This window comes from Varanus komodoensis, unplaced genomic scaffold (genome assembly GCF_004798865.1).
Source record: "Varanus komodoensis strain SLA01 unplaced genomic scaffold, ASM479886v1 scaffold87, whole genome shotgun sequence".
Classification (NCBI taxonomy): domain Eukaryota; kingdom Metazoa; phylum Chordata; class Lepidosauria; order Squamata; family Varanidae; genus Varanus; species Varanus komodoensis.
The window spans coordinates 1589176-1598960 of record NW_025336565.1 but is presented as its reverse complement, the minus strand read 5'-3'; the positions used below and the strand labels follow the sequence as shown (position 1 = coordinate 1598960).

The window sequence follows — 9785 nt, the reverse complement described above, 5'->3', positions numbered from 1 at the left end:
TTCACAGGTCCTAATTCTTCAACCCATGCGGAGATTTAGCTTTTCCACATCAACACCATCCAGCGGCTGTCAGGATGGAAAAGGTGAGGCATCCCAGTGAGTCCCCCCCCCGCCCCCTGCCAAGGAGAGCATCTTGTTGCAGGAGGAGCAGAAGAAACCCCATGCAGCCCCCGAGGGAAGGCAAGCACCATCCACGGCCTTCGTGGGACGTCGGATTCATGGAGACAGCAAAAACGAGCTGCACTCGCTGGCCATTAGGGCTAGGTAGAACCTCCAGGCTTGGAGGCAGTGTATCTCTCAAAAAGCAGATGCGAGAGGACGGAGCCAGTGGGGGGGGGGCACTGCGGTTGGGAGCAACTGGGGCTCTGGTCCCCTCTCAGCCATGGGGCCGACTTTGGGCCAGTCACAGCCTCTCAGCCCAGTCTACCTCGCAGGGTTGTTGTCTGGGGATAAGAATGGGAGGGAGAGAATTGTGCAAGCTACACGGAGCTCCTTGAAAGGAAAAGCGGGGTGTAAACATTTAATCGAATGCGAGTGCTGCGTTGGGGCAGCGCATCGGCCACGGCGCGAGAGGCTTGCTGGCCGAGTGGCCCTTCACCCCCCCAACAGGCATCCTCTGGGTTGTGTGGATGCCCGGAAGCTCAGCCGCACGGTCCCCACGGCAGACGTCGGGTCTCCCAGGGCCGAGCGGCGCCGAGGGGGGTGCCCTGGGCCGAGGGGCAGGGGCGGCTCCCGGGATGCGTCCCCTGCCTGCGCTCCCCCTGCCCCCACCGCGCCACCATCCTCGGCCCGTGGCCAGACTCACCCTTAGCATCCCAGGCCGCTCAGGGTCCCAATCCGGTCCAGCTTGAACCCGAAGCAGCCCTGCTCCCCCAGCTTCTTGGTGCGCCTCCGGAGCGTCTTCTGGGCGTTCACGAAGTCGATCAGGAAGTGGATCCAGGCACGCTCCTGGGGGGCGCTGGGGGTGCCACCGAGGGGGGGCTGCCAGCGGAGGAGCTGGGCCAGGGAGCCCGAGGGGAGCCGGGCGGGGGGCCCCTCATGGCCGGCCAGCAGCGTGTCCAGGCCGGCCCCCAGGACCTCCAGCAGTGACTGGCGGGAGAGGAAAAGAGGGCTGCGTTGACGAGCAGCCCACCAGGCACCCCCTAAACGAGGCGCCCCCATTCTTCCCACATACCTCAGTGCACCGTTTCCCACGCGGTAGTTAATTTTGCGCCCCCCCCCACTCCCCACCCCCAGGACACTGAGATGCACAAACTTTTGGGCAATTGGATACGGTGGAAGGAGGGGCAAGGACAGGATTCCGGGTCCTCTGAGTGGCACATGGGGTATGGTGACCGAGGAGCGATGGGGCAGGAGAGCTGGGTGCCCCAGGGGGAGCAGTCCTCGCGTCAGGACCAGGAGACGGGGCCCTGCCTCCGCGACCTACCTGGGGTGAGCGGATGGGGGCCTGGGAGGCCAGGGACAGGAGGGCGAGGAAGAAGGCGGGGCGCAAGGTCTTCATCCTTGTTGCCCCCAGAAGTTTCTCTTTGGGGTCCGAGCTGGGGGGCTGGTTTGGCTGTGTGTGCCTCCCCCCAGGCCGGGCCTCTTATAGGGTCGCTCAGCCCACCTCCCCAGCCCATCTCCCAGGCAACAGGGGCCACCCCGTGCTGGCAGGGCGGGGGTGTTGCCCTCATGGGGGGGCGCTTTTGTCCCCAGTGAAAGGCCCGTGTTGCCCAGGGGATGCGTTCCAGGAAAGGGGAAGACAACGGGAGGGGAGGGGAGGGGGGCTTGCCAGGCTGGGCTGAGGTGAGGATGCTGGGGGGGGGGGGGGCTGACTCGGAAGGTGCAAAAGAGGAACGGAGGGGAGGGGAGTGCGAGTCCCACCTGACCGGAGAGATCCTGCTCCAGGACGTGGCACTTGGTTTCCAGGAAAAGCCCCGGCCCCAAAGACCCCCGTGCCCAAGCTGCCCCCCCCCCCCCCCCCCCCCCCCCCCCCCCCCCCCCCGCCCCCCCCCCCGACGTGGTGGCCTCGATCCGAACGCCTCCTGCCGGCCCTCCTCCCTTTCAGCCCGCAGGGCTCCCCCCCCGCCCCGTGGCCTTTCCCCGCCGCAGCCCGAGCCCCTCTCCCCAGCCCCCTTCCCTAATCCATCACCGCCGCGGAGCCCGGGATCGCCAGGGAAACCCTTCCCGGCTGAGAAGCGCCCGGCCAGGCGATTCTTCCGCCTCCGCAGCCACGTTCCCCAGCAGCGCCTTCCAGCCCTTCTCCCGGCGGGGGGCGCCTTTCCCGCAGGGGACACAAGCCGAGCGGGGGGGGGGGCGCCCTGGAGGTCCCTGCGCTTTCCAGTGCCCCAAGCCCAAACTGGAGGGGGGGGGCATTTCTGAAAAGAAGGGGGCGCCCCGGAGGGCACGTGCTCCGGGTGGATCCTGGCCGTCGGGCGATCATGGAGGGGGCTGAGCACGGACTCCATCGAACCAGTGGGGCAGGCAATGGGGCAGGCACCGCAGAGCTTGTGGGCGGCATCACCTCGCAAGGGAAAGCTGGACCGACCCGCGTGGCTGGAAGACCGGTGCCGATCCTTTGGGACTGGTCCAGAGCCACGGCCTCCATCTGTCGGCGAGCCAATGCCACCAGTCCTCGGAGCAGCTCTGCCGGGCTTCATTCACTCGGCTGCGTTCTCCTCATTTCCTCGACGTTTTCCGGCTAGCCCCTTCATGTCCAGGAGTCGGCACCATAAGAAGAGCCCTGCGGGGTCGGCCTTGGGATCCAGCTAGCCCACCCTGGCCCCCCAGGGGCCAACCAGCTCCCCACGGGAGACCCATGAGCAGCAGAAGTGCAGCAGTGCCCCCCCCGCCACAGTGGCCACCAGCAACCCTCTGCGTTTACGGCCCCCTTTCCCTTTCAAGGTCCTTCAGAGGGGCAACCCCACCCCCACCCTGTGCCAGAGGGGCAGGGGGTCCCTTCGCTGAGTCTCCTGCTTGGCGGGTGGCGCTAGAACGGTGGGAGAGGGAGGAAAAGTCTCCCGCCACCTTTCGGCAGGAGGGGAGGGGCACGGTGGGCACCCCCCCACAGCTGTGGGGCCGCCCCCGAGCAGACCGCTTTGTGTCCCCACTCGCCTGCCCTGCCCCGTGGTGAGCAGGTGAGGCAGCCTCTGCAGGCAGGCCAGGAAGAGAGGAGGTGGCCGTTCCCTCAAGCACCTGGGCCTGGGCCAGAGGGAGGGAGAGGGGCCACTTGAGGCACCGTGGCCTACAGCTCCCAGAATCCTTCACCATGGGCTGTGCCAGCTGGGGTGACGGGCCAAAGCATCTCGACCGAAGGTTTTCGACAGGTAAAACCAGAGCCTTCCGCTGGGCTGGGAAAGGGGCTGGCGACAGGGGAGGTGGTGCGGCTTTTGCCCTGTGCCCCATCCCTCCTGGACGTGGGCCCCCACGCGGGAACTGTGGCCTGAGGATTGTGGCTTCGGCTCAGCCTTCTCGGCCCCTTCCGACCACAAGATTCAACAGGGCCTTTTAGGAGCCGGACTGCGCCAGGAGAGCGAGAGCAAGCGCTTTTGAGGGCAGGGGCTAGCCGGCGTGGTGGCAACGGGCCTGGGGAGGAACCAGGGGCTGGGTGGGGGCGCCTTGGGGGTTTTATCTGGCTCAGAGCTTGGAGCGTCCCTGTCTGCCCCTTACGGGCTGATGCTGAAGAACTGCAAGAGGAAGAATGGCAAATCTGCCCCTGGATGGGGCAACACCGGACAAATGATCTGACAGGTTTTAATGCAGAGATTCTAGTTCAGGGGTTTCATTTCCCTTCCACGCACCTGAAGGAATTTGAATGCAACATTCAGACCACTGAATCCTTTCAAGATACCGGAAGAGGTTCCAGGCCTTGCATTAAAATGTTCTCCGTTGGTTCACTTTGCAACCGTTTTGGGAAACAGCAGCTCCATGAAACATTGCAGGGTCGATGGGCAGCGCTGCCGGTCCCGTCGAGGGCCTGGAACACATTTCAGGAGCCGTGGGCAAACCTGCGCAGGCGTCCGCGTGAAATCTCAAGGTACGCACACGGTACGTCGTCTCCTGGACGGTGCCTGAGGCAGCCGTCAGCAACCTGTGGCCCTGCAGGTGTGGCAGGCTGCAGGTCCCCACCTGAGACCTCTGGAAGACGGCAGGCCCCGCGGGGAAGGCTGGTGGGGTGTCCAGGCAAGAAACGCAAGGACAAGAAGGGGCTCGGTGGGTGGCGGCACGCGCCTCTGCCCTGGCCGTGTCTGCAGAAGGCGAAAGCATTTTGACTCTCTGGGGCAACCAAAGAGCCGTTCCTGTGCTCCCGCGACGCCACACGGCTTCCCCTCGGGCTGGCCGTGTCCCGCTGGTGGCACCGTGGGCTGTCCGGCGGCCACCCTCCCTCAAGCGCCGCTGGTTTTGGCTTGTGTTCGTCCATGATTCATCCTACGTGATTAGTGCTGAGCGCCGTTCCGTCGCCAGCGACTTCGCCATCTCACTGGAGTGCCGCCCTGAAACGGTCTCTGGGGCTTTGCCGGAGAGCATCCGAAGGGCCGAGAGGCGGGTTGTCCATCTGGCCCCACAGCCTCTTTCCAGCAGGGGATGATGGGACGCCCAGACAGGAAGCCCCCCACCCGGGCACGCAGGCAAGGGGCTTGCTCCGCACCACGTCTGTAACAAGAGCCACGCCAGCCCACGGCGGCAAAGGGGGGCTGCACAGACTCCCCTCCGCCCACCCGTGGAGCCTTCTGTGGGGTCCTGGTTTTTGCACCGCTTTTTCCCAATCTGACAGGGCTATTGTCCCTCTGAAAACTTGGTGAGTGGCAGGAAAAGCTGCGGGTTAATTTTGGGGGCAGTGCTGGCTCTGCCCCTTTGCCTTGGGCCCCCCCACCAGTGGAGAACATCCCCCAGGAGCTTCCCTGGGGCTGGAAGAGCTGGACACCCTTGTCGGGGGGTGCCGCAGACTCCGTTGTCCTTCCTGCCCGGGGGGCGTCACAAAAAGGAGGCCCCGGGGCACCGTCTCTGGTCCCTTCCCTCTTGCCCGGTGCAGCCAGGGCTCTTCCTGGCTGGAGCTCGCAGGAGCTGCACCCATTCCGAAGCCGCCCGAGGCGGTGGCCGTGGCACCCCTTCCGGGGAGAGTTACTCCCATACACGAATTGCATGTTGTGGGTTCTACAATCCCCCAGGTGCTTGTGCTGTGAGGGGTGGACCTGCTCCCCTCCTGGGCCTGGGGAGCTTCGAAGTCCCAGTTCTTCGCTTTCCCGCGGTTCTGCAGAAAACCTAGAGATCCGGGGTGGCTTCCTGCTCCGTCCTGGAAAAGGCCCAAGCGATGCTTCCCCAGCAGTTGGTGGTTGGGCGCCCGGGGGGGGGGCCGAGCCTGGGGGGGGAGGCTTCCCAGAGAAGCAGGCCTGGGAAGTGGGACTCCTGGGCTCTTTAGAATGCCTCGCTCTGTGCAGCCGACCCAGGAAGACAAAGGAAAGGCTGCGAATGACGTGGGCGCCGCAAGAGGGGTGTCTCGGGGACACCAGCAAGAGGCGGCGATGGCAGCGGTGCTGAACGGGGGCGCTCCCCACAGAAGGGGAACGTGGGCACATTCCTGGCGCGGCCCCGGGGTTTCCCGGGCCGACCGAGTCATTCAGTCCTCGCCGGGCTGATGTCATCGCGGGCGTCTGGGGGAGCAACGGGTGTTTGGGGGTGAAAGGCGGCATTGACTGTGCGGGCTGCCCCTCTCCTTCCCCTCCTCTGGTCCGTGGGAGCTCCGGCTCTGAGGGATGCGTGGAAGGCGATCCGTCCCGCCAGCCGGGTTGAGCCGCTCCCGCAACGTCCTCCTCCGGCAGGTGACTCGCCACGCCTGGATGAAAGGCCCTCGGCTGGGAGGGGGCCGTCGGAGCCACGGGGCTGCCGCCCGCTAGAGGCTGGGGCAGCAGAGACGGTGGCGGAAGCCGCCTGGACCCAGCCAGGAGACTCGGGTGCCGCAGACAAGCAAGATGAAGAACAGGCAGCGGTGCTGCGGGGAAACATCCGAAAGGAGGAGACCCAAAGCAGGGCCTCGAAGTGAAACGGCTGGCCAAGCGCGTCCTTCCTGAGCAAATGGTGAATTCAAAGCCATTTCGGAAAAGCGGGCTTGGTTGAACTGCGCCTTTGGGAACTGCTCATCCACGGTAATGAAAGCGTGGAATGTTGCTGCTTAAGTAGCGACACCTTCCGTCGACAAGCGTTTTCCCTACCGCTGCAAAAGCGCCCACAGCTCCGCTCCTGGCGCCCCTAAACGACTCGCAGGAGCAAGCGCCGAGAACGGAGCAGGCCTGGGCAGCCATCTGTCCGGGGGCCCAGAGCGGCGCACTGCGCAGGGGTGGGACTAGACGGCCTTCTCGATCCCCGAGCACCTGGAATACCCTCCGTGCGCCGGGCTCACGCGCCTTCACAGACCTTGGCCCAGCAGCCACGGCCGCCCACCTAGCAATCCTTGACCGCAGCAGGGCAGCTGTGCTGCAGAGGAAGGCCACAAAACCCGTTGCTCAGACAGCAGCGTTGGTTAGGCCGCAAGAGCGGTGTGACCGCCTCGTGGCCCTCAGCAATCCGCTCCCCTGCCCTTTGCAAGGGCAGGGCGTGCCGAACACGGAGCACCTCTCGGCTCTTCGCAAGGCCACAGACTGGGCGATCGCGAGACGCCGGGCAGCGCTGCAGCCCAACCTCTCTGGAGCACTCCAACCCGGGGGAGGCTGACCTGGAGCCGATGCCCACTACCTACTGGCTCTGAAAAAGGTTCAGGGGCCGACCAGCCTGGGGGAGGTGGCGAAATTTGCGGTTCCTGGGGGTCTATGGCTTAGGGGTGAGCCGGGCATGGCTGAAACTCAGACAGCATGGGAAATACTTGGCCGGCCTTTGTCCAAGTCCTGATTAGGTACATTTGGCCTATGACGACAGATGAATCAAGTGCAGTGGCCTTCACAGCCGATTGCTTAAAACCCAGAACTCTCCGGGCGGGGGCCACAGGGATGGTGCCGCATGCCCGCTCCCCCCGGCACATGCCGTGCCCTGGCGCTGCGCCCCCTCCCCCAAACGCTGCCTGATTTACTGCTGGTGCTTGGAGGAAAGCATCAGCAGTCTGTGCAGGAGGGACCTAAGGAGCTGCAAGCCAGCAGCAGACGAGAAGGTCGGGGGGGGGGGCTGCGCTCACAGGCCAGCTGGCGCAGCTCTCAGCCAATGCTCAGAGACCCGGCGCTGGAGAGAGCAGCTCCCGGAGGTGTCCAGCTTAGCCGGAAGGCCCTGTGATCACAGTGGGAGGAAGACGTTAGATCCCGTAAAAAGAGCAGGCAGGCGGCCCAGAAAGCTTGCTCTGTCCCTTGGTGCCCCCCAGGCCCCGCAGCTCTGGTGCCCCCCGTGGACCGCAGAGTGACTGCCCCCAGCCCCGAGTGGTCTGGAAACCTTGGCTTTGCAATCCCCCCTGCCCCCGTTCTCATCTCAGCTGCAGGGAAAGATCGGGGAGCTTCCCGGGCACAAACACTCCCTGGATTTTGCAAAATGCCTTGTCAGCCTTCCCCGGGGGATGCTGGGAGCTGTAGTCCAGCCCATCTGGAAGTCGCCAGGCTGGGGAAGGGAACATCATGCACACACTGGATGAGCTTCTCCTCCAGACGACATGGGGGCTTGGCGTGGCAGCCCCACCCCGGCCGAGTGCTGGATTAGCGTCCGCACATGGTTTGTGCATGGGTTCATTGTGGGTTGCTGAACCATGGGTTGTTGCTGAGATGTGGGTCAGTGTGTTGCCTGAACCCAGCTAAGATAACACACCAGGACAGCCCAACAACAAACCATGGATTGCTCGTGGTTATTCTTGGGAATGGAAGTATTCCAGGGTCGGGCAAATCTGGGCTTGTCCAATGAGGGGGCCCTGGGAACCAGACTCCTCGGATGCCGGAACGAAAGACGCAGTGGGGCTTAGTGTGCCGTGCCATCCTGGGAACAGCCAGCGCTTCCCACCGCAGGGAGAACCGTAGCCAGGCGAGCCTCGTACGACTCCGGGCCCCATGAGGCAACGCTGGGAGAGGTGGGCCAGCCGACACAAGGGGAGATGGGCTTTCCCGGCTCCAAAGGGCCCTCCCGGAGCGAGGGGGGCAGGGTACTCAAAAGGAGGATCATTGGAACTAGGGGTCAGCAGGCCACTCTGTGCATGCCCAGAGACTCATTCTTTGCTGGCTGTGCTTACTGGAAGCGCACTGGAGAATACCGAGCTTTCGGCAGACCATGGTCTGTCATTCTGGAAGCGCGGAGGGGAAACCTGGCTCACTCGAGGTGTTTGTGGGGGACACGGGCGACCCCCACCCACTTCAGCCTGCGCCCAGGCCCGGCTTTTTTGGGGGGAAGCAGCTTTCGTTACCACAGTGGATGAGTTTCGGTGGGGGAGAGGCAGCTCTGCGGACCCTGCTTGACGGCTTGCGAGTCAGTCGTGCTGTTCTTCACTGAATCGCGACGGCTGTTGGAGGCAGCCATTGGTGGCGCCACGGCCTGCAGATGTGGGGCGACATGGGAGCGCGGCCTTCTCTGCCATGGCCCCCACCTGGGGAATCGGCTCTCCCTTGGCAGCTGCGGCATGTTTTTGGCGTCAGCTCAAGGCCTACCTTTCCTTCGTGGCGTCCACTTTTTTGACTAGTCGCTCTCTGGCCTTTTTATTTAAATGTTATTTTACTTGATTGTTAAATTATTTATTGCTTTTATCTATCTCTGGGATGTTTCCAATTCTGTATATTTTTGTATATTGTTATTTATTCGTTGGAAGCCGCCCCGAGGCTTATGTGAAGGGGGCAGCATACAAGCACTCCAAACAAACAAACAAACAAACAAACAGTTTAATGGATGGAAATTCATTTGTTTCATGCATGTTTTAAGTATGGCGACTGGAGATGTTCTGTATGTTCTGATTTTCAGTGTTTTGACTAAGGACATTTCCTATTTCAAATTTTTATAGTACAAACTGGTTCCAGATGTCCTGTTAGGTATAGTCAAGGGATCTATAAACAGATTACGCAAATATTTTTTCCAGTGCATTCCAGAGCCCAGTTTGAAATGATCTTGGCTTTTAAAGCCCGCCATGGCTTGGATCCCAGAGACCCAATGGATCTTTTCCTTCCATGTGTACTTGCCTGCACTCCGAGGCCTCCTCTCCAGGTTTCCCAGCCATTAAAGTTGCAGCGGGAGCTTCGCAGCTTAAGCATGGCTGATACCTGCCCACTGGCCTTGTATTTTCACGGGCCTTTTTATCCTTTGCTTATTTCCTTTATCCGATGCTGTTCGCAACAGCTGCCCCGACCCTGCTGAGCTCATTTTACTGTATTGGCTGCTTTGGCCAGTTGCAACGCGTACGCTTCGCCGCTTCGGTGATCTACCGGTATGTGCTTCATAAATCAAAGTCGCTCCCGAGCCGTACAAAGGCCACAGCAATTAAGGGGAGCTTGCACGGCGCCGGGACGGGCACCAGGTGGGGCTTGAGCCGTCGGGAAGGAGGTCGCGGAGCCCCGGCCGCCGCGGACCCTCTCGAGCCGCTCGAGCGCGGGGCCACCGCTGCGCGCGGCGGGCGCACACGCGAGGAAGGCTTCACGGGAGCCTCCGGGCGGCTTCGCACGAGCACTGCGTCCGCACGGGGCGTCGCTGCCCCGCTCCCCGCTCCCGCCCGCCCGCCCGCAGGGGGCAGTCGCAGCCGCCGCGGGTCCCACTCCCACGGGCACCGTGGAGCGCGCACTCCTGGCGGGAGCTGCACGCCGGGCGGGGCGGGGCGCGTCCGCGGAGCTGCGCCCGTCGCCCCAAGAGCTGCACGGCGGGGCAGT

At 63.4% G+C, this 9785-nt stretch overlaps 1 protein-coding gene across 1 annotated transcript; it reads right to left on the bottom strand.

Annotated features, from left to right (window-relative positions):
- Nucleotides 1–807: 807 nt before the first annotated feature.
- On the bottom strand, nucleotides 808–1501 carry LOC123016617 (C-type natriuretic peptide 1-like). The gene is made up of 2 exons (XM_044417133.1): nucleotides 1427–1501; nucleotides 808–1089 (listed from the first exon to the last, which is right to left on the bottom strand). Exons 1-2 carry the CDS (start codon nucleotides 1499–1501, stop codon nucleotides 808–810), a joined length of 357 nt encoding a protein of 118 aa, XP_044273068.1.
- Nucleotides 1502–9785: the final 8284 nt, after the last annotated feature.